Source organism: Diadema setosum, chromosome 14 (assembly GCF_964275005.1).
Source record: "Diadema setosum chromosome 14, eeDiaSeto1, whole genome shotgun sequence".
Lineage (NCBI taxonomy): Eukaryota > Metazoa > Echinodermata > Echinoidea > Diadematoida > Diadematidae > Diadema > Diadema setosum.
This window is the reverse complement of record NC_092698.1, coordinates 31,232,108-31,258,125: the sequence shown is the minus strand read 5'-3', so window position 1 is coordinate 31,258,125 and position 26,018 is coordinate 31,232,108. Positions and strand designations below refer to the sequence as shown.

The 26,018-nt window shown below is 36.2% G+C and overlaps 1 protein-coding gene across 1 annotated transcript in view; it reads right to left on the bottom strand.

Annotated features, from left to right (window-relative positions):
- LOC140238159 (bromodomain adjacent to zinc finger domain protein 2B-like) overlaps positions 1 to 8,631 on the bottom strand; it is a 115,441-nt gene extending 106,810 nt beyond the window's left edge. Inside the window, exon 1 of the mRNA XM_072318098.1 lies at positions 8,511 to 8,631. Within this exon, the coding sequence (XP_072174199.1) occupies positions 8,511 to 8,533 (23 nt within the window). The 5' untranslated portion in view covers positions 8,534 to 8,631. The remainder of the gene's footprint in view (positions 1 to 8,510) is intronic.
- Between the last annotated feature and the right edge of the window lie 17,387 nt (positions 8,632 to 26,018).

Below are 26,018 nucleotides of genomic sequence, written 5' to 3'. Positions count from 1 at the left end.
AAAAGGAAAAGCAAAAGTTGTTTCGTTACCAGCAACACTGTTGCGGAGTATGCCAGAATGCCAGCCAATTGATCATGCTTTTACTTTGGAGCATCCTACATTTGACTAGTTTCAATAGTAACATACCATGTACGAGTACATGTGTATGTGACATTCAGAGCACCATGTACAATGTAAATAGTGGAACATAAGTCTTTCATGCAAGAACACAGAGGATCCAGTCTCAACAGCTCCTAATGTCGATGCGGAGGCACCCTTTCATCCATCCTTCCAATTTGTACAAAATTACACCTGAATACAGCATTTGTGCAATGTAACTGGATACCAAATTAGTTCACATTATCTCATGCCATTCTCTAATTCCTTTGAACAAGAAAGGCATCCCCAGGTGCCTGTAAATTCACACACAAAGGGTCAATTAAGCAAGTTATTGATGTGATCACATACATACTGTATGGCCTTGAACTTCAGATTGTGAATCTGGGTTCACAATCATTGTATGAAGCTATAATAATTTTGTTTGAGTTTTAGCAATCATTTTCTCTCTACTATATGGCTACTTAATCTGCTATTGTATCAATATCCAACAATACAATGTATAACTCATAGCACTCACTCCATTGATGATCAACATAAATCATAGATTTTTTGTTTTCTAATCTAAAATCATCTTCTTCACAGCATACACAATGTAGCATGCCTATACAATACTAAAATACATAATATTGTCATATAAATGTAATATCAAATGCAGTTTGCCACATTCAACAACCAAATCATAGGAATACTCAGTCTAGAGTGCATTTTATGGTTGCTAACAGCTAGAGCAAGTACTTTTCAGAAGACTGTAGAATGTGAATATTTTTTAATGCAAATGTGGGGTGGAGAATAGAATTTAAACACATGTGTAGCTCGGTACTACGTCAGGACATAAAAAACATCCATAGATTTCACATGTTTAGTAGACCAATCTATTGGTCTCTGCACCATGCTGAAAACTTTTAATGCCTCTAGTCCCAAAACTGTAAATCTCTGAAAAGAAATGATTATCAGCACCTTCATAGACTGATAGACAAATTTACACTAATAATGCACATGGAAATCTGCATGCTGTACATTGTAGTAATGTTTGTAGGGTCAAGCTGAAAAGCAACACTACACAATTCAGCTTCAACTTTTATTCAAGATTGCATCCACACCCTGTTATTTTCTTATGGGGGTGAGTACAGCAGGTAGTGGGATAGTCATTCACTTTGCACCTTGAAGGCAATCAATTTTGGTTGTTACATAATACTCTTTTCTGATATATACATGTACCTATTTTTAATTTACATTACATTTCATTGTAATAATTGCACTACAGTACATGGATGATCATATACTGTACATCCAAATCATCACGACCCCTAACCATGCACTACATGTAGACACCAAGTTTTAGCTGATTGTTAAGTCCATTCAACATTTCTGTCCACTGCATAGAGTGACTACATTTCTGTAACGTGCTGCCTTTACGTAACAGCAAACTGGTATGACTATAAAATGCCCACAGAAGCATGGACACATTTACTGCTAACTCCAGTGTAACAATACAAGAGAGATTACACTTTCCAACAGGACTGTTCCTTTGTCACTAGCCATTGCCTAGCCCGCTCAAGTGAAAAGGGGAAATGAATAGGATTCCATTCTACTGGGCTTGCACCAATGTATGTAAGGGCTGGTCAGACGTCCTAGGGTATCCTAACATTACTGCCATGGGATCAAAGGTCAAAATCCTATCCCAAGAAAGGCTCAAGAGGTATTCTGTAGACAGGTAGATATGTGTAGCAAGCTTGACACAGTATGAGCATTCAAGATGTATGTGTACTTGTTTGTACCCAAGGTGTATAATAACAAAGTCATCAAGCGTACACAGGATGGTACATGGTATCTCTTCTGTAACTGAAGCCTACTTACCCTGGTATTCATTTGTCTATGAAAACAATTTAACACTCCAGTGCCAGTAGACTGCACACTAATGTGGGCTGCAACCAATGGAGGAAACAAAATATTAAAGAACTTTTCATTGCAGATAGAGAGTACAAACTAAACAATGACCCCTTCATGCATGCACATTCTTGGTAACTTAGGGTGTTTTAAGAATACCTGACATCACATCTGTTTGAAGCAGTGTTTGCTCCAAGATAAAGAGGCACAGCTGTTTAAAAATGCTTCTAGTTTGAAAAATCTGAACTCGATAGTCATGTAAATGCTAAATGTGTGTGTGAGATATTGTGTAGAAATGAAGCAATCAAATATTGCAGTCCAAAATGAACACTCAGTACTTCAAATCCATGAAAACCTGTTTCGTTTTAGAATATACTTCGTAAGTACCCATACATGATTGATTTCTGAGGAGGTCGACTTGATAATAATCTTGATATTGACAGCATAATTTTGAAACTTTTTTTGGCGGGTGGGGTGTAATGATTTTGACACCAATTGGACATCAATAGAATACAGTTACATTAAAGTCAACAAAGTTTGAATTTTTTATTTCTTCGGTTGATTTCAATATTATACACACTCTTTACTCCTAAAAGTACAGTCATTATATCCATAATCATAACATTGTGAAGTGGTATCAGTAAGCTAACAATTGTTTGTTTTTTTTAAACTGTATCAAGCCCAAAGGAAGCATGGAGCAACTGTCAAATGCTGGTTATACGCCCTATTTTGCAACACTGCAGTTACACAGTTGTACATTGTACATTTATATATCTGTGACAGCAAGGTTCCAAGTCTTACATTTGTAGCTGCAGTTATACGCAGGTGAATGCAGCAATATTAGTACAATGTAGTAGAAAACAGTAACAAAGTTTGAGGAAAATCAGAGAATTTGTTACAAAGCTTTTAATTTTTACAGTTTTAGTGCACACACTACTGGATGATGATTCCCTGGACTTGATAATGGCATACCTGGTACAATACATAGTTAAGGGTAATATTATCCCAGTCTGCTTTCTGAAAGAGGTATGTAAAGTGCTCTTTCATTGTGCTAGACAAGTGAAAATATGTTGAATTTTCTTTATGTTTTCTATCATTTCTATACACGACATCATAAAGTGCTATACAATTATGTGGTCTTCTGATCCAGCCACGACTGCACCACAAATTTAAAAATTCATAATTTTTGAATGGATGTGAACTTTTGAACTTTTGAATGGATAGTGTTCTATCAGCACAGCACTAATTCCCTCAATTCACATTCATTCTCCCTTACAAACAGGGCAGTTAAATGAGAGCAAGAGAGGGAAATGAAGCACTATATCAGTTGGGTAAGCCACAACATGAAATTATATCATGTTGCATTGGAAAAAAAAAAAAAATCTTGTTTAAACTGTACACGAATGTGTGTGCACAAAGCAAACATCAGGATCATGCATGTGATCAGTTTTGCCAGAAGTCACTGTGACACTCGTAACTCCTCATAGAGCATCTTGATGAGAGTGGAAACAAAAATTACAAAGCAAAAACAAACAAACAAACAAACAAACTGAGAAATATTTCTCATCAGATATACAAATGTTGACAGTTTGCACATCAATCTGATGTTCTTATAAATAAAGAATAGCTTGTACAGTGAGGTGGACAATAGTGCCCATACTGCCTGACAACACAGAAACATAGCTGCTTTAGTAATAACACTGATTATTTGTGATGACGCGGAGATGTTAGATCTTCAAGTTCAAGATATTGCCAGTGGGCAATCATCTGACCACAGACAAAGTAGTTGTGAGTTCAGACTTCAGTCATAATAGTTCAGTTTGATGCTGGGATTATTTCCAATCCCTAAACAATGTATCATACTTCTGTATCTCCAGGGGCAAAGGAGAGCTCCAAACTCCTTCTCCCCCCCCCCCCCCCTTCCTTTGACGAATGTCAATTTGTATGGACACTTACAAACTAATATGTACTTGCATGGAATATCACCACAGAACTGGCGATATGGTTTTTCAAACAAAGAAATGAACAATTGATATGTTGATATTAATTTGAAGAATGAATACATCTGTTTCAAAACAAAGGCTTAAAATATTGGACAGTTTTGACTATTGCCCCACTTATTTTTAATAGCAGTGCTCATCAACACCACTACATGACAAAATCCTCATTTATCACTTATACAGTTAATCAAAAATCATCATCTTCAGTGTATAAGGCCCTACATGTACGGAATTACTCTGAATTGGCTGAAGTTAGAACTCCAAAGGAGATATTAGAATATCCGTAATTTCTATGCATGTGTACCCCATGCACATGAGAGAAACTCTAGAAAATCCTGACCCCAACCCTCCATCCACCAGCGATGAGGTCACAGCTCAAACATTCCAACCAACTTCTACACATTCTTCAATCATTCCATGGCTGGCAAAATGCCTGCTTCGCTCCATACTGATGAACAGAAAAACATTATCAAGTCTGCCTGCTGTAAGTTACAGATATAATGATAGTCACAATTGACTGCTCGCACTAGTGAATGTTCTGCACCATACTATACTGACTGCAGCAGCCTGCTTTACACTTGAACAAGGTCTATACAGTGTACATGCATACAAAACTCTGTCATAACCTGGCAGTGTAAAAGTTTTGATCAATTTCTTGAAATTTAAGAAACATTGACTGTACACATACGATTTACACCATCATTGACAAGTTCCACACCTGGCTAGGAATTATTCATACATAGTCACAGAATATCGTGCTGTCACATCTAAAGTGAAAATGAGCAAAGAAAATGGGATTCCAACAAGATCGCATTTTCTTTGCTCATTTTCTTTCATATCATACTTGATGTGTACATCGTACCCCGAGGTACACTGTACCATCATACCCCGGGCTATAGTGTTGTGTAGCGCCAGCTCATGTTTGTAAGATGTACAGCTGCTTATTGCTATGTAAATTATGGCGGCCAAGTCTTAAGTAATCTGCGAGAATGATCCCAATGCCAATTTAGGTCTGTTATAACTCTTTTTTTACCATAATCATAGTAACAATATCTTTTATATATATCCGAAACATTTCTATCACAATCTTAAACAATAACTCAAAATGAGACCATTTCAGCCCAAGAGCTTGTCCTATGATTTCTTTTGTTATATCTTCCATGGACTGGTAATGCATAGTGCGGTCGTAAGCCCGACCAGACGCTGAGCAAAGCACACGACACTTCAAGTGTACAGCTACAGGGCTGTGTATAGTTAGTGCGGTGCTGCTGTCTGTGTGTCAAATACACCGAGAGCATCCGTGTAGTGCATGATGAGCACTGATGTTATACATGTAATGCTGCTCATTGTTGCAAGAAATTTTCTTCCATAAAGCCCTAGAAAATTACTATCACCCATTTTCTGGAAATCCAGGGTACAGTGCTAAAAATAAATTCATAAATAAATAATTCAACAAACCGGCTGATTTTTATTTGGTACCCATGGTACCAAAAACAGCATAATATCTGATCAGTTTTCACATTTGCTTGCACCCACCCTAGAGGAGAACAGACTTTTATGTACACACTCTGTAATATGCTTTGTACAAGTAATCAAAGAGCCAATGATGCCCACTGCACTGACTTCCTTTTAATCCGTCCCCAAAAATATTTTTTTTGACCTGTTTCTTGATCTTGCTCTGATCAAACACAAAAATCATGTATTTTCTCAAAATATTGCCAGTTTTAAAGCTCATGCCATCTGTGTAGAGCTATACAGATCAAATCAAGAACTGCACAACCAAGCTTTGATAAAATGTATTTGATCATTAATGACCTTCGATTATATACCTACTTGGAAGATATAAGTTATACATGAACAAAGCACATATTCAGTTCTGAAGTATTTTTGTCAGAGTAATTAGAATGCATATTAAACAACTTACAAATATGAGAAAAAATACTGCACATTGGATGTCTTATGTAATTTCATGCTATCACAGAATTAACATTTAATACAGTATATCGAAATATCTTTACAATAATTATGAGCTGAGAATGCTATGGTCTGTAAGCAGTATTCAACAGCATGATGTATCTGACATACACTGGATACACATGGTTTTGCGATAAAGTTCATCGATGCCATATTTGCATAGAATTATCTTGAAGTAACAGGGCACCAGAAGAATAAGACGAAAAACTCTAATGATATATTCTGAAACTCCTTCACATATTTCATTTTTCTATAGACACCAAGCAAGTTCAATAACAAGTGACATAAAATCACATGGGAGCTAATGATTTGAAATTCAGCATCTATTAAATCCCAAGTATCCCCATTAAATCCGTAACCATGAAAATAATTAAGTACAATGTATGAATGAGTCATTCTCATAGGCTCAACATGTGATGGTTGAATACTGCATACACTATGTGGTAAAGTTGGCGCTCTAACAAGTATGCTATACAATGTAGGGTTGCCTTCTATGATTGTGTTACACCGTGCACCATAGCCATTTCAAATACTCCTCGTCCCCCCCCCCCCCCCTTGGCCATTTCTTCAATCTACATGTATTTCAAGATCTTTAAGAACAGTCAGAATAACAAATTCTCTCTTGTACGTGCTAGCCTGTTAAAGTATACATATCAGACTCTACAATATACAAATTGAGTAAGTAGACCTGTACCTTCATGTGGGAATGCAACTTATGGCGATGATAGGCAGCACGAAAAAATTAAGCCTTGTGTTTACTAGGAAAGTTTGATCTATGTCGATAATTGACTGAATGAAATGGACATATATAATTATATACAAGTACTAACAACTGGTTATATTCACCTTGACATGGAATACAAAAAAAAAATAACAAAGGCTAAAGTAAGAAACAAATCTATGGATCATGATGGATAGACGACAATGTGGTTAAAAAAAAAAAAAAAGTGCAGTAGCAATCTTACAACATCCATGAATTTGGATTTGCAAACTTATATGGTAAATCTGGTGGTGGCAAGTCAGAATTAGGCTTATTTATGAACAGTAGAAAGCCATTTGGGATAACCCAATATAAGATTGGGCTGTATAGAACAAAGGAAGAGGGACTATGTCTTGCAATCCGTCTGCTAAGAAAGTGTAGACCATCAGTTTGTCGAGAAAGCGGCCAAAAAATGACCCCAAAAACCCGACAACAAAAGGCACACGGCAAGGCAGGCACATCGAAAGCCGTGCAGAACATACAGCCTAACATTTCCAGCGCGATAAGAACGGCGAAGTAAATCGTCGCCAATTGAGGGGGAATAAAGATGGCAGACGGACGACAGTGAATCCACACCCAGTGTGTAACGACCTTTCATATTTTAACAACTACAGCAGTAATAAATTAGAACGATCCGAAACGCCGACAAACAAGTATGAAAATTTGGCCGAAATTCGTACAAATTGACCACTGATAGCCCCCAGTGCACACACACACGTGTGTTCGGGGTCAATGCGGACAAGATCGTCGACAAAAATCGAAAATTTCAAGCGAAAATCTTACCGTAAATCGGAGATAAAGACGCAAGGCGATATCGCAATATAGAATAAAGAGATCCCTATGGTTGTTTTCTAATAAAAGAACGAAAGATTTCCACCAGCTCGACATATTGGAAGGTCAGATAAAGCCGTAAGGAAATACAACGAAAACACTGACAAATCCGATTCAACGTGTGTAACAGCCTCACACACACACTTCTCTATCACTTACCTGGGCCAACGGTACTGTGACTGGATGAAAACTTGGGCGAATTTCAGGCAAATTTAGTCACAAATCGAGCGACGACTCCGGATAAGAAACGGACACCATTTTTTGTTTGCCCTTGTTGTTTCGTATAAATAGGTAAAAGGATAGATGAGGAGTCAATTTATGCATGAGTCGTCTACAGCTACACGGCAGCTGCGCGTAACATGAAGGCTTCGCACCCCGCGGCTTATGCGAAAAATCCAACAAACTTACGACCGATTTTCACAACATTTGGCCCAAATCACAGCTCCAGAGTTACGCAATAGTTCAGGCACTTGTCCCTGAGGTACACCATGGTGTTTGATGTTAAAAATATGGTATTAAATTGTTCGAAACAAGGAAAAATGTTCGGTAATGTTGCGACGCATTTGGGGTGGCCATTAACGGAGTATACTGCGAGATAATGACCCCGAGATTTCTTTGTATAAGAAGCATACACATTCGGATATTACAATTAGAAGTGCACCAATTTACCGGTTGAACATACACTCTAATAGTGTTATTTCTTTGTTTTCATGAATGTTAAAGATATAGTATGTGCTTAGTGAATCAGTTTTTGGATATCTACGTTGTTGTTGTGAATAAACGAATGTGTGGTTCGAGAGAGGAACGAGCGTTTGGAAGAGATAATGAATGGGGGCATTCGGAACAAAGTAATCTTGCGATCATTCGCAAGGGGGTTGTCAAGTCGGGAAGAACAAAAAGTCACACATTTTGACCCAAAATAAAACGTGATACATAATCAATCTTCCGATTTTACTCACTCTGCCATGGGGCCTGATATCATAAAATGTGGCCCCTTCAATTTCGATGCTTATTAATCCAAATATCTCCGAGAAAAGCAATGGAAACGCGTGTGGGGTGTAAGAATCCGAGGAAAAGGGTATTTCTAGCGGTGTATGATATTTGACTACACATGTGGGTTTGTAGGATATGCGTGACGTCACGCTGGTGAAGCAAAACAAAAAAAAAAAGGCCGACATGAATGAAACCGCGGAGATAGTGGGTTACAAGTGCACAAAGTGTACGTAGAGTCGTGTGGAATGTGCTAGCCAAGTTTCGCACGCACTCGGAACAATAAAATTCCTATTTTTCCGATACCGTACTTGTTTCGGGGGATTTTGTAGTTAGATTTGAGTAAATCGATGTGTTGACGACGAAAACTTCCTGCGGGGGAGGGTTTTTTTTTTTTTTTTTTTTTTTTTTTTTTTTTTTTTTTTTTTTTTTTTTTGTTCGTGGACATAGGAAGAGTGCTTCGATTATTGATTCTTCCGAAGCATGAGACTGCTAGTCGAAAAAACTATATAAATAAACTCAGTGATCCTGTTATGCATGAATTTATCATGCGTAGGATACAATATTATAATAAGGCATGGTGGGGAATATTCTTTTTTCTACTCATTTGTGTAATGCTGAGATAGTACAATTTTTTAAGGAACGATTACAATCGTATTGTGGTAACACCGACAATTGAATGACAATAAGAATAATGAATATGATTCATAACACTACTCAATAATCAATTATGGTAATATGCCTATAGTAGACCAATAGTAATCATTGATTTGTTGATAGGCTTAGGGCCTATATATTGCGGCTAGATTCCAACAGAGCAATGCACAGATATTATCATAACTTTCTAAACACTTAGGGCCTATAAAATGTTAATAGATGGCCTTCTTCATTTTTTGTAATCCTTTTAAATGTAAAATTGCTTCATAATTATTGTTAGGCCTAGATAGTGATGAGTGCAAATATCTGGACCGCTGTGTATAGTATTGAATTTTAGTATGAATGAACTGTTCTCGTGTTTCAGTTTCTAGTATTATGCGAGTGAATTCGCCAATTTCTTTAAAGGAAAACAAGATATTAGTACAACTTTAATTATATCAGGTATTAGACGTAAATATTCACAACTAAATGACACACAACAACAACAACAACAACAACGTCATGTGTGGACAACAATATAAAGAAAATATAAAGGGAATTCCACACAAAAAAATTCACTTTTCTAGCATAATGAAAGAGCACTTGACTAACCGCTTTCAGAAAGCAGGGGGAATAATTTCTACCCTTAACATATGTCACTATCATGAAGTTGATGGAATGTGTAATTTTCATGAAAAAATGGGTTTTTTTTCATCATTCATGGGGTTTTTTTGCAAGCATTCATGTTCGAGCGATTCTCCTCCCTCGCCTTTTCCATTGGTTCAAATTCGATTTGAAAACTTTCAGTTTTCTGTAAAAGATGATAATGTTCGACATCATATTACTCAATTCAATTCAATTCAATTCAATTCAATTCAATTTTTTATTTCATTTTTCGACAAGAACATATAAACATCACTTCTTCTTCTTCTTCTTCTTCTTCTTCTTCTTCTTCTTCTTTTTGGTAACAGAAAATATAAGGTGCGTAAAACTATGTATAGGATGAAAAGAATGTACAATGATTGTAACACCTTACGATAATTATACATTATCAGAAAACTCAAAGGATTAGAAGTATAAGTATAAACAATATGGATAATTCGAAAAATGGAGGGACCCACTAAAAAGACAAAGCTTGTCTTTTTAGCTAAGTGATGGATTCATTCAATTTTGTGGCACAATATCTTCATTCAGTTGAGCACCAGTCTCAAGTTAATGGTATGATGATGTCATAAACACTGAAATTCTAACAATTTGTTTTCAAGAATATACATGTTATTCATATTTCCAGCGATCATTTTTTTTTTACTTCTTGATTTCTTTACATTTTTATACGATATTTGTTAGATCAAAATTTTCAGATATCGTTCTATACTTATACTTAATTATTCGATTTTTCATTATCTACAAAATAATCATATAATTTCTTAAAAATTAATCATCATTTTAAGTCATTAAATTTTGCTATCATTAATGTTTATAGATACATACATGTACTTTGTAATGATAGGGTGGGGTATCATGCACAGTAGTGTTTGCATCTTGGTTGATATCTTTCTTGTTTTGTTTTTTTTTTTCACCAGAGTGTATATCTTCAGTGTTATTTCTTGGCACGCTGGGCATCTGAGCTGGTAAATAATGTCTTAGATCGAGTGGTTCAACCACGCACAAAAGCTGTATATGGCTTATGTAAAAGAAATTTGATATACCATATACCAAACATGTTTTCCTTTTAACGCATTAGAATGCTCGAACATTTGCAACCCGGAAGCTCAGGGGTTTGAATGACGTTAGCAGACATTTTTAATTTGTATCCTCCTAATGAGTATTTACACTTTCGATTGACAAGATAGTGAAATCACATGACCATAGTTTTATATTATTGATTATCTATTTCAAGTTCTGAAATTTGGGGTAGTTGGTTATTCGAATTCGCCCCAAATTCAATGAAATGTTTGGTAATTTTGTTGAAATAAGAAAGAAGTTGGTCATGATAATCATTATCCTCTCATCATCCCAAGGAAGTACTTTGGTCAGAATTCACGGAAGCGTTACAATTTCAATCGAGGTTTAAACCGTGGGTTACTGTATCGCGGTTCGTACCTATGGTACAAAATTTGAATTTCTCGAAGGAGGTACAGCTTTAAAGAAGAAAGTCACTACAAAATTGTACCAATTTCATAAGAAAGAGAATAAAATATTCCTTCCAGAACAGTGTAAAACTGATTAAAACCAGATAAGAAATAAAGAAGTTATGACATTTTGAAATTTCATTTTTTTTTTTTCGGGAAACACTTCTTGACCAGTCAATTTGAATATTCAAATCAGCAAGTTGATGACGTCATGCTCTCTCATTTTCATATTCATTTCATATACAGAAATGACAAAAATTTCATAATTCAACTATATAAATATAAAACTTGCCTTAAAACCACCCCAAATAGAAAATATCAAATGTTAACTCTGTTAAAAGTTGGTATATGGGAATATGCTTTTACCTGTATATTAGCTAAAAGTATATAACAAGTTTTCCGAAATTCATATATTATATAACATAGTATTATACAGTAAATGAAAAGTTGTGAGGGCGTGACATCATCAACTTGCTCATTCGAATATTCATAAGAGCTGGTCAAGAAAAGTTTTCTAGAGAATTGTCCCATTTCAAAAAGTCATTTGTTCCTTATTTCTTATCCAGTTTTGTCATTTTTGGAATGTTCTGTATAGGGATTTTTTTCTCGTTTTCCTGTAGGGTTATATATCTTGGGGTAGATTTCCTCTTTTTGTACCAGGGCTAAGGAGGCCACGATTTAGAATGTCCCCAGCTTGAAATTATTGCTGTTCATGATGAATTCAAGCCTACATATCATGTCGAGATAACTTTGAAGTATGCAAATTCATAGTTTGTATTAATGATTTTTTGAGGTCTTCAGATAAACTCTTGACTCTCTTTTATATTATTTGGAGATGATTCCGATCTTTTTTATTCTCACCCTGAACCTAATATTTTGACTAGTACTAACAGTGAATCGTGAATTAAAGAATGACGCATGATGGATTTATGCAAACAAATTGTCACTGAATATTGAAAAGACAAAATATATGTTTTTCAGTAATTCCTTATAGATAGACTTCCAGGTAATGTTTTATTTGACACTGTACTCCCCTTGAAGACATCTCGTTTATTAACTTTTTAGGTGTTTGCGTTGATATCAAGCTTTCATGGAAGTGTCATATCAAAATTATCAATAATATTTGTTATGTAATATCATGACACGTGATATAGGTATAATGAATAGTCTGAAATATTATCCCTCTTCATCTGCTCTGATGACGCTTTACTCAAATTTTGATTACCCTATCGAAATTATGGAATTCTTGCGTGGGGGAATACAAATTTGACTTTGCTAAACATTTTTTTTTCTTTTGCAAAAGATGTCGCTCATAGTTGTTTTTAACATTTATATCTGAGTACATACTGATAAGTTGTTCTCTGAACATAAAATCCTGAAAATAAAAAAATTGTATCTATTTCAACTTGGTCAATTTATATTTAATCACAACTGCAACCACCTACCCAAAATATTTTCACCCTTTATTTCATTGTAACAGCCACGCTCATAACTATCCCACGAGACAATCCAATCAATTCCATCTTCCATTATTGAGAACTGTACATACTCAAAATACATTTGTTTATACTGGACCCAGATTTTGGAATAGCTTGGATAATAATTTAAAAGAATTTGTAAGTTAATTAAATCATACACTAAAATATAAACTAAAAAATATATATATATATATATATATTTGCTTTCCACAAATACCAGTTGTATTGTGTCTACTTATCCTTGAGATTGTGTAGCTTGTCCACAGACCTCTTCCATTCCTTTCCTCTTCCTTTTCTTTCTCCATTCTTCCCTGCTCCTCTTTCCTCATTCTTCGTCGTCCAGTAACTGCTGTGTGCATTTTCTTCATTTCTGTTATTTGTGTTGTTGTTGTTGTTGTTGTTTTGTTGTTGTTGTTGTTGTTGTTGTTGTTGTTGTTGTTGTTGTTGTTGCTGTTGTTGTTGTTGTTGTTGTTTTGTGTGACTGCGTGTATAACTTCTCTTATGGTCACATTTTCCTGGTATACATGACCAAATAATGTATGTGCCATGATATAATCATTATTATACTAAAATCATGGTAAGCCTTCTTTATACTAGCAGTATGCTTGTATTATCAGCATCATAATGATATCAATTATTGAATATAGATGACTTTAGTATGAATATATTTTATTGGTATTATTGGTGCTGCTGTTGTTTTCATTCCAGTGTTCTACGCCCTATACAAGCTTGGCTTTTTAGTGGAACACTCTTTTCCGTCGTTATGATTACTTTTTTGTTACCATGACAAAGTGTGCATTGTTTTGTTTTGTTTTTTTGTTATAAGATCATTCGTGTACATATACTTTGTATTGTATTCGACGAACTGTCCTTATCAGATGAATAAAAGTCAAATTGGCAACTTGTACCGCTTTGAATCATGTTTTTTTTTTTTCTTTCTTTGATGGAAATGAATGAACTAAATGAACTAAATGTTACTTTGTTACTTTTTACACCGATATCATATTTCATCTGGATAAAAATATGGAAAGGGTAAATAACCTCAATTCATATCAAACGATAGTCCCGAAAGCATAAAGGAAAAAAGTAAAACAGTAGTTGACATTTATATATAACCTCCGTTTATTCTTTTTCTAGCGTGAATAGAATTAGATTTTTCATTCATCATTGTCATCCTGCAGACAGATGAACAATTATGTTATATCAATCGTCAGTGCTTGTTTCTGCTCACTCTGTATCTTTGGTTTATTTTCATCTTCTTCTCTCTTTTTTCTTCTTTTTTTTTAACTGTTTTTCCTCCTCTTGTTTTTTTTTTTTGGTCAATCTATAATCTTTCTACTTGTGTATATGACTGTGATCAGATGTTCTCTGTTCTTTCTTGGATTTATCTGTTTCTATGCATTATATTCATGCATAATTATGTCTGAGTCTATAGCTTTCTTTTCTTTTTGTTATTCACTGTGAAAAAGTTGATGTATAATGATAATATACGTCCTTCTTTTCATCATAATGGTTCATTTTTATGAAAATATAGCTGTAAAACGAAGATCAAAAAATGATGACCTGCAATTGAAAATGAGGATTCATACTGAAGATCACACAGACTGTTAGCAAAAGAAATATGTTCATATAAACGAATTACCTGAGGATCATTAATTAACAAAACAGATTTAGATCCCCCACCCGTAGATTTCAATGTAAAACACACACACACACACACACACACACATTCCATTCTTAATGTCATAATTTTGTGTTTCAGAAACATGGAGAGTGGTTCAGTATCCCAGGTCACCATCAGGTATGAAACAATAAATTTGGAGATTGATTCTGCAGAAAGATTATGATGTAGGTTGCAATTGGCAGGGACACAGATTTAACCCCCCCCCCCCCCACGATTTGTATTTACTTCTGAAAAGAAAATTATTTCAATTTCAATTTCCTTTTTTTTTTCAATTGTGGTTCTCATCTTAGTTTTCCCTTTATACTATACATGCAATGATTAATGCCAAATACTTTAACCATTGTCTGATGGAGATGAGTTGTTGTTTTCGATATTTTGATGGCTGTTTTGGAAGAAGAAACGCAAAGTGCATTTGTGTGCATTATTATGCGTAAACTTGTAGACCCTCCCCCTCCTCCTCGCCCATACTAGGTCTGCCCTTCTAAGACGCATGGCATCAGATCCATGCACTGTAATAGAGTTCCTCTGTCATTGTCGACCATCTTTGGTTGGGGAAGAATATAAAGAAGGTAAACGGGAAAGAAAAGAGCATGCACTTTGTGTTGGAGATTGCACGACGGTGCAAGTGGGTCGTGCGCAATCCGAAATTACACAAATGACGCGATTACACAGGGATCAACAGTCTTCGAATCATCTTCATGCGTCGCCCCGTGGCGGCGATGCCTTATCCAATCACGACCCGATGCTGCGCCTGACGTCACGACACATGGCTTTAGCTTATTATCATATTCGGAGGTAAAACACCTGGGTCGAGGAGGGTTCAGTTATATAGTGATATTCTGAATATCTGTCTCTTCCTCTTCCTTTTTTTATTTGGTCAGTGAAATAGCAGGCCAGTTGATTGCGGGATATTGTGTTCCCGCACAAGCAACTGTGCGCAGAGCTCAACCGCGCCCGTGCGCTGATCCATTGTTCATGCAAGATGCGAAGCGCGAAACGTATCAGTGCAATATAATATCTTTAATTCATAATCGAGAGCTTTTAATGGTTTTACGAAGAGATGAAACTGCCTTTGCATTAGATCTTCATAATATATTGATGACTTCTGCTTTACATTGCATTCAATGAAGGTGAGAAGGCAGTGTACAATCAGACGTGATGTTACTCTCTCATATTCCTATCTTGATACTGCGACACTATCCTCCATGAAATCTGGCTGAATGATTTTATCATAGCCTCGGGAGACTGCACGAGGTATTTATTATGAAGCATTCAAACAGGGTCATCAAAATTAATCAGAATGGTATAAGCCCTGACCTAAACACCTCTAGCCGCTCGAACCAGCCAGTTGAGCTGAGCGCTGCTTCCAAAAGCTTTACCTGAGAAAATGATAGCTAATGTATTGCTACCTAATGTCATCACATTTTCCAACAAATATTGACAGAAATGGCGAAGGCGGACGAGGACTGAATTTCTCTTTGTCAAACAGACAAAATAAAGATATATTGTATAATATGGGGTCGGGAGAGCTTGATTCAGACGGAAGGGCGTGGTAGCGGAATCAGCCGGCTGATGCTTATTAAACAAACCTGCGTGGAAAAAAAAAGAAAAAAAAAACCGAGCTTGACATTAATTCAGCTTGTGCGGGCGGGAAGCTCTGTATTATAACCGCAAATGTGTTTAATGCAAATGTGATACGATATACTCCCAAGTACCAGCACACACAAAATATGATTCACGTACAAATATATGGAAACACATACTAAATTTGTCCTATGTTCCATAACGGTATGTTCCAATCTGTCTATCTGCTTTCAGCACTGAGCTTTATTTCTAAAACAGCAGCTGTCCGTACTTACGATATTAGGACACATGAGGGCGAGTCTCTATCGGATAAAGAATGTAACACATTGGAAAGGTAACTCATGAGGAATATGAATGACATAAATCGAATAGTATCATAGTAAAAGATAATTCCAATCAATCTAACGAACAAACTCTTTAGGGTTTTTTCATTCTGTAAGGCAGAACATAATGTGGCATTTATAGGGAACAGGACATGTCATGTGTTGTGCCCCTTTCTCTTAAAAACAGTCCTCTATTGTATACTGTATAGGGGAGTTCATTCGATCGTTTCCGAAGAAGACTAACAATATTATTCGATTTTGAAGACTTCACATAACACGGTATGTGTTGTGTTTTATCGGCACGTTTATGCAACGACTTCCTATTAAGATGTATTTTGTTTTCGTTCGTAAGTAAGTAAAACAAAATAAACATTGAAAGAAAATTAGCCTCTTCACTTCCACATGGGCTTGCCTCTTGCTAAAAAAAAATAGTGATATTGCATCTCAAATGCATTTCACTATCTCTCATTGATAGGATCGTACTCCTATCATCTCGACATGAAAAACAAAGTAGGTCTTACATTGATATCATCATGAATAAACTGCAAAATGACCTGCAAAAGTATTCATCATCTTAAGCTGCAACAAGTTCCTAAAAAAGTTCCTTAAAAAGCAAACCAATACAGCTTCAAAATACATGGCCGATCTAATTGCATTTTCTTAGTCAAGTTATGAATGTGATAAATTTCTCTATATAATGGGCAGATACACGAATTCTTTCCTCATACGTTTTTATAATTGTCGTATTTAACTGAATGAGTACAACAGCAACAAGGTACGGGACAAATTATCATGAAGGGCTGTTATCACAAGTCAGTGGCGGGCTCCTCTTAGATTTTAGACGATACCTATACACCGATTCTATCACGAACGAAAATAACAGAATGAATGATAGATGATAGATTGTATTAGTAAGGAAAACTCAATTCAGTCGACCAAGTAATTCATAATTAATGCAGATTTTCTGGCTATGATTTTTCTCTTCAATATTGTAAACATATCCTGCAAACCTGACGTCATCTATCAATTAATTCATGAGATGGCTTTCATGTAACAAAATATTCATTCATTTATTCAGTCCGTCAGTCAGTCAGTTAGTCAGTCAGTCAGTCAGTCAACTATTTATATTTTCAGACTCTAAATTGTTGATTATTTCATTTAACTACACTTTTCTGGTTTATCGTGTTTAAAAGATTTACTCTATTTAGGTACAAAGGTATTCAATCGTTGATCAGTTCCATTTTTTATGCATTTCGTAACATATCATTTCATCTATCCATTTATATAATCATGTTGGATGGCAAGTGTCTTCGACCTGGTACCATTATTAACCATTTTTTGTGCATTATCATGTATAAGAAATCTTCTTGTATGTTCATCAAGTAATTCCTTCAATCATTCATTTTACATTTATGCTTTCATCTATCTTTCATTCATTCACTTATCCTTTATTCATTCATCTATCCATTCATTTATTTATTCATTCATTCATTCATTAAATTTGATGCGACATATATTATTCTTATAGCTCATTCACTCTCTCGTGCAGGCCTCGGGGTGGGGTGGGGAAGGGAGAGAAGAGTTGCCCTGGATTTGGGGGCTTCCCCTCTTTCCATGTGGGCGGGGAAAATATGCTGCGCACGCGCACTACGTGCAAATCCTGTTCGTGGACACATTTTGTACACGTTTTGTTGTACCTAAAGTCGTATTGCTGTATTTCAGAGAAATTACTGGAAAAACAATTCATTAATCATAGTCATGCTATGATAGACCAACACTATAGTAGCTATTGCCACAGTCTGTGCATTTTCACATATTCCCCAGGCATGAGACAGAATCCAAGGCATGGCCAAGGGAAAAATGAGATGGCGCTATTAAATGTGATATACTAGTAACCCACCAGAGTCCCTTTGTGCAAGGGACTCTAAAAAAAACCCATGCTGCAACGCTGTGCGTGAAGTACAAGTCCACTACCTGATGACTGGCATGACTAACTGTCTGCTGGTATAAGTTCTTTGTTGGTCATTCCAGTTACGAATTCGTTGAAGTATAGCCTCAATCGTACTGACTTCTCCCGGTCTTCAGTTCGTTTCCTAGCTATTTTTTTTTCTCTGTATCTTTGAGAACGCTGTCATTAGCTTAGTGTGATCATTTATACAATATTTTGCCCTTTCTCACTGTGAACGGATTCGAGCATGCTTAGTGTATGACGGGGAATATGAAGCAGGCGATGTCGATGGAAAGCCGTGAGAAAACTTCTCGTATCGTGGATTGCCACTGTCATTTTCACCTGCCAACCATGACTGGAAGGCGAGAGCAATTATTATTGGCAAATACTTGCAGTCCAGAGGTTAAAGGGACTGTACAGTACTGGTTGAGGTGAGGATTCAACTCGTAACGTTTTGCAAGATATATGTATTAAGAAACCACTCTATGAAATGTTAAAGAGCATACAATTCTAAGGGAAATCAAAAGTTTTTATACAGTCATTTATTTACATATGCATTCATTTGTATTGTTTAAATTTCTTATATAGTTATTATCAATTGACACATATTTTATACACCTGTATATATCATATGCACACCACATCCAATACAATGTTGACTAATACAGATTAATACTTCTTTAAAGGGAAGGTAAACCCAAAGAGTAATGTGGATTGAGTGAAAGCAGCAACATTAGTAGAACACATCAGTGAAAGTTTGAGAAAAATCGGACAATCGATGCAAAAGTTATAAATTTTTAAAGTTTTGGTGTTGGAATCGCTGGATGAGGAGACTACTAGAGGATATGACGTATGAGTGGACAACAATACAAAGAAAATATAAAGGATATTCAACAAAAAATCGCTTTTCTAGAATTATGAAAGAGCAGTGTACCAATCGCTTTCAGAAAGCAGGGGGAATAATTGCTACCCTTAACATATGTCAATATCAAGTTGATGGAATTTGTAATTTTCATGAAAAATGGATTTTTGTAGTATTTTCTTTATATTTTCTTGATATTGTAGTCCACTCATACGTCATAACCTCTAGTAGTCTCCTCATCCAACGGTTCCAACACCAAAACTTTAAAAATTCATAACTTTTGCATCGATTGTCCGATTTTCTTCAAACTTTCACTGATGTGTTCTACTAATGTTGCTGCTTTCACTCAATCCACATTGTTCTTGGGGTTTATCTTCCCTTTAATGTTATGTATTTTTGATAATGATAGTGATATTGTATTGCTGTATATCTTTTGTATGTCTATCATGTCTATGTATCTATGTTATACGTGTGCTTTGTATATGTATAATGTATCGATGTAACCGGGTATGCGTGCAAACAAAACAAATTTCCAGAAACGGACAATAAAATTGAATTGAATTGAATTGAATTGAATTGAATTGAATTGAATTGAATTGAATTGAATTGAATTGAATTGAATTGAATTTATTTGATGAAAATCGGTTTTGAAATGACTGAGATATCAAAAAACAAAGTAAAACAAAGAGATCCTGATAAAAGTCGTGGCCTGTCAATTTTATTAGGATCACTTTTTTGGATATCTCAACCATTTCAAGACCAATTTTCATCAAATAAACGTTGAATCCTTTTTGGAATTTCATGCTCTTTCATATTTCATAAGAGGTTTCTCATCTCTATAAAAAAAAAATGTTATAAATCTGACGTTAGGTCTGAACGAAAACTATACGATCCCTTTGATGCCAATGATTGTGGTCTTTTACGTGGGGTTGCCTGTTCAGTGTCAGCACTACATGTATATTATATTTAATATTCTTGTTTATATCTCTCTAAGATTTATAATGTTTGTTTTATATCAAGTGCTGTCTGGGGCAAATTATTTGTATAGGGCCCCATTTTTCTCTCTCTCTTCTTTCTTTCTTTAAATCAACAACAACAACTACATACTCTACCACAGCCCCGCCGTCATCATCACACTATTAATTTTCAATTACAGGGATTCACTTCACAGCTGGGTCAAGACAGATATTGTGGGTGAAAATACTCTATTCAAGGATGAACAACGGGCAGGATTCGTACCGTGATCTTTTTAAAACTCTAGAGACGTATTTACTATACCATGGTGCTCCTGTTCTTAAATCTAGGGGCCTAATACAAAACAAAAATGTTATTCATCATTCAGAGAATCTCTCCATTTAGCTTTGTCTCTCTATCGCTCCCCTCGCCCCTCCTCTTTATTTCTTCACCACCACCCCCCCCCCCCCGCTTCCCTCTCTCTAAGTCACGGAATAATAGACATATTATATACTTTCTCACACAAACACTATTCCAAACAACATTTTGCATCTTTCTGAGATTTATCCGAAACGTCACTTCCAAGACCCGAGTTTTCGCCAATTCTCGAAAAATCTTCGCAAAATTTATCTCCCGAGTGAAAACCCCATTTTTTTTTTCACTACCATTCATAAGCTGCCTGGAGCCCATCATGATATCGAGATGATCCAATTATGCATCGATGATCTAAAGGGCCCGAAATTGACCAGCTCGAAATGAAGTTACGACCACGCCGAGGACAGTGATCGATTCTTTGCTCGAGGGGACGAGCGACGCAGAAGAGTTGGGTCGAGCGCCATCTACGGCCAGAAATATTGTAACAAACAGGAGACTACTCGATCTTGACGTAAACAGTACGACTTTCATCGAAATTTGACAAACTTATGACGAATTAAGTGATAATAAAATTATACATCAAATTTTTTGTTTGCTTGTGTTTTATTAGCAAGTAATATAAAGTGTAACTGTGTATAGTATATTTCAGATCTCTGTACAAACTACATGATAGATCCATTCTTCCATCGGCAGGCAAACTGAATGGACATTTTCTCCAAACATTTATAGAGGTCACAATAAAATAATTCCTCTTAGATGAGGTGATGCTTAAAGGAAAATACTGCCTTTATGACGTATCTTATTTGTTTATTTCCTCGTACAGTTCTGCATGGATTTGATCAAATTTGGCTACAGAACTACCAACAATATAACCACAGTCACTACAACCACAATCATTGCACACATTATTCTCTCATCCACAACTGTTAACTCTACTACACCTTCTAATGAAAGTCCACATCATCATGTCTTATTACAAATTTAAAGTGATTTGCCTGGTGTAGTCATCAAAATTATCTATACGACAAGGCCGATGTACACCTTTTCGCATCTGAACAATTCTGACGAGGTCAAAGGTCAAGACACCTGTTGCCGAACTCTCCAGGGTATCAATGCATCCCTATATTCAAGGAGGGCAAATTCCAATTTGAGCTCATTGTCAAAATATCTAAACGCTTCACTGATTTCAATTCAATTAATTTATTTTCATTCTTCTTTTTCCAACAGAACATAACACAGAATAAATCAAGAATTATATCATAAACGTACACACTCGACTTTGCAAAGGATAAATGATACAAATAAAGATATATTATTATGCATGCATACTGGCAAAAAACAAACAAACACAAAGTTATGTTTCAGTTGAGAAAAAAAATTGAGAAGTCCACTAAAAAGCAAGCTTGTATATTGTGAACCACTCAAAGGAAAATCTTATGAAATACTTATTTGCAAATACTTAGCACAAATATAATTTAAGACAAGACAGAACAAAACAGGAGAAACACATCAATAACATGTCACGACTAAATTACAGAAAATAATCGACAGTCGTTACACAAAAACAAACAAACAAACAAATAGACAAGCAAACAAACTCACACGATTTTGATTTAGTACAGTGAGTTTATTTCTTGAGTGAATAAAAGAGAAGGTATTAAGCTTTTGATATGACGTTTCAGACATTATAGTTCTCAAAAATGTTAAAAATCAATCTTCCACCATTGGAATTTGCCTGCAATACATCAAAAGGGTCTGCAAAGAAATGTGACGGGATGACGCGATTTGCCAGGATATTGAGTTGTTTTAGAGTATTTCGAGATCAAAAGTGTAGAATAATACAGATCGCAGTGCATGACTTTTATTCCAGTATAATTATAGAGCCCTCCTCGTTCAGCACTATTAGTAGTAGATAGGAAGAAGATTACGTGACGATTGATCTAGCAATCGTATTTACCACCAAGCTCATCACTCTGTAGCGCAGAAGATCGGTGAGTCCTGATATGGCCCGATTTATCGATTATCAGTGATCGATGATGATGATCATGAAGATGATGATGATGATGATGATGATGATGATGATGATGATGATGATGATGATGATAAAATAATGATAATGATAATAATGATAATAATAATTAAACACGGTTACGGTCGTAGCAACCAAGATCGGGCGTGCTCTTGTATAGACGTATATTTTTATGTAGGTCCTTTTTTTTTTTTTTCGCCGTTGTACCCATTAAAACAATGTTATTACAACGTTATTTCATACATTTCTTGTGCAAATGTGTACATTCCAGAGCAGAAGTCGAAAGTTCTGCAGGCATTATTATGAGAAACATGTTTTCTTTTCTTTCTTTCTTTTTTTCATGACGTTGAATTGATTGATCGCAAGGTAGAATACAAGCTTGATGTGGCCAATATCGAGACATGTCCTCAGTACAGGGGCCGCGGAACGTTTATCAAGGAAGGGGGGGGGGGGCAGCTGTGTACCGGGGAGGGGGTCAAGATCAATGATAGCCCATTAGTAATAAAATTATTCCTAGTTTAAATTTTGTAAGTATCATTCAGTTTTAGGTGATGATGTTAATGATATCCTTGCTAGTCAGTTGTGTTTATTCTTATATCTATAATCTTAAGTTGTTGCAATTAGTTTTATCGTCAATATCGCTGTAATCAACAAAAGGACTGTTTAAAATGTTACATTGGATGAGCAAACACAACGTCACAAATTAGATTCCTTTTTGTTCCAGGAAAATATTTTACCGTTGTCCTGTGAATGAAAGACTCGAGTAAACCTTGAAAACAAAAACAAAAAATGGTAAAAAACGAGAAGGCAGAGTAAGAGATATCTTCCACGAGTGGGTCTGATGGGGGCGTCCTGAATAATTCGTACCATCACCGCATTGCTTCCATAACCATTCCGCAGGATAACACATGCCCATAATTACTCCGGGAGGTAGTTGTTTACTTGCTGCATGATGTCCAAACAAAGCAAAAATTTGGGATAAAATAATTTATCACGATTTCAGTGGATCAAGAAATGAACGAAGTGATTATTGATAAATAGATAAGCAATAAGCACATGAAGGCTACTTGTCATTACCCTACTCTGATGAGCTTGCGGATATTATCTCACAAAAGAAAAAAACAGAGTCATGTTTTATGCTGACAAAAATAAAATAATTAAATGAATTGATTACACTAGTCAAACGACACATCATTTGAAAAGCATTATATGACATTATAGGCACTATAGATGCCATACCCTGAATGGCGATGATGAAGAAGAGGAGACTACTCAAATATACAGGTCAAGACTTTTAAAGCAGTCTCCTGGGAGAGATCTCATCTACAATTTAGGCAACGAGAACACTCTTGAGAGACGTTGCTGTAGATGAAAAAAAAAAAAAAAAAAGAGCGCTTGGCTGAAGTATACTAACTTCCGTGTAACCTCTTCTTTTTTTCATCCCGAATCTTTCCTCAGAAGTTCGTCTTCATCATCAACTCTCTTACCCAAAACCCCATCCCAAAGGATTGACAAAATAAAGATAAAAATCTGAAAGCCAGATACTTGCTAAGCAAGCTAGGTGTACGTTTTTGCCTGATAAATTGAAAGTTGGATTCTTCCAGCGCAGAATCGTATCCTGCAGTCGATACGCTGTCATTGAAATCTGCTCAGGTCAAAGGTCAGCGGTTGTAGCGCAGGGTAATGTAGGGTAATCTTCAGACCCAACTATGCCAGAAAGGTCTAATTCAGACACAGCTAAGTGATGTATGGTAGTTTTGACTATCCCACAGTGACTCTATTAAAACAATGGAAAAGTATCCGTCTTTAAGATTGAACCGGTGATTTTATCAGCTAGACATGGCTAATATCAATCAACACTGTGATGAGAAATTAGCTTACTATATGATAGGAGAAGGGACCAAGGAGCTTGGAAGAGACTAATACCACTGGTAGAGTCGCAGTGACAGCGATGCTGAGGGTCTCTGTGGTGTTGGGTGTGGGAGGCCAGAGCGGCACACAGCGAGTGAACTCCCATCAACTACAGTTCTGGAAGTTGGCAACTCCTGACGACGAGCGGCATTCAGGGCCAGGCTGGAATGAGAAAAGGTAAGTTCGTACTAATGATATTGATTTGAACTTGTTATGGATGAAGAGTGTGAGAGTGGAAGGAATGAGTCTGCGTACTCAAGTGTAACATTGAGTCTCTGGGAATTAGTTGGCATCACCACTCATGTACTGGTAAATATTAGTCGCCCACTGCTCTCGGAGCAGACTCTGCTGGTAACCTAGGTGGTTACCGTTTTCCCCTCCCCTCCTTCTCCTCACGTTGAAAGCACTGCGCTCCTGCACACAAAACTCTGCCATCTTACGACTTATCTCCCAAAATCTGCGGATGAAGTGTTAGGTTACGAGGTCGGATTGTCGCATACCAGTTCTTTTCTATCACAGTACACATCTCGGATCGAATTCCTCTGCCACTCCCTTTTTTAAATGGTGTCTCCCCGAGGCCTTTCTCCCTCTCATCAATGTACATGTCTGTTCTCGACTACCTGTCTTCTGTCTGAAAAAAACATCTTTGTACTCGTTACCACGGATACGACGATCAGGAGAGGAATGAAACTTTATAGCACATGTTTGCAACTGTATTGCACCAGGGAGGTACTGATTGCACGTATGAGCCCTTGCCAGAAAAGAAAGGCCACCTTATTATGGACAAGTGAATTCTCTGTTATGGTGGCGCATGATCATGTTGACATAAACAATCTGAAATCAGGAACTCGAAAGAAACGTAACTCTGGACGTTTGAAAAACGCAGGGAAATGACTACCGCGGAGAAGATAAATAGTTTCAAATTTTAGGCGAACGGAAAGTTTATACGAAGAAAACAGTATCAATTATAGTCAAGAGATGAGGAATTATTTGTTCAGTCAAATTCTAAAATGACTACACAAACAACGCCCGTTGAAATATTTCACATGAATATTGTGTCATGTTTACAATGCTGTTTAAATCAACAACAACTTTTCTTCCGTAACAATTGAACTCTCTCTCACCGTATCCACTCTGCTCGTCGTAGTTGAAACTACTTGTATTTAAGATGAAAGGTATCTTGATACCTGATTACTATTGTGATCACTTGCAATTTGGTAAGGGAATCTCCACATTTTTGATGTTTCATCACCATGATACTGTTGTCTTCGATGATGTATCTTCTCTGTGACTCTTAATAAACTTATTTTTTGGAATTCCATTTTGTATTGTACTGGTTCCAAAGGAGGGGAATTATCTCAATGTAAGCCTGTATTGTATGAATGAACCCGGAAGATGGTCGGAGAACGGAGAACGAGTTTTCTCCTCCCTTGATCCCCACCTCCGTGTATGAACTTTGAAGTACATCATATTATACCACCTATGAGAACTGTATAGGGCTGCAGCAGGCGTGCATCTTAAAGGGACTGCACAGTACTGGTTGAGGTGGGGATTCATGTTT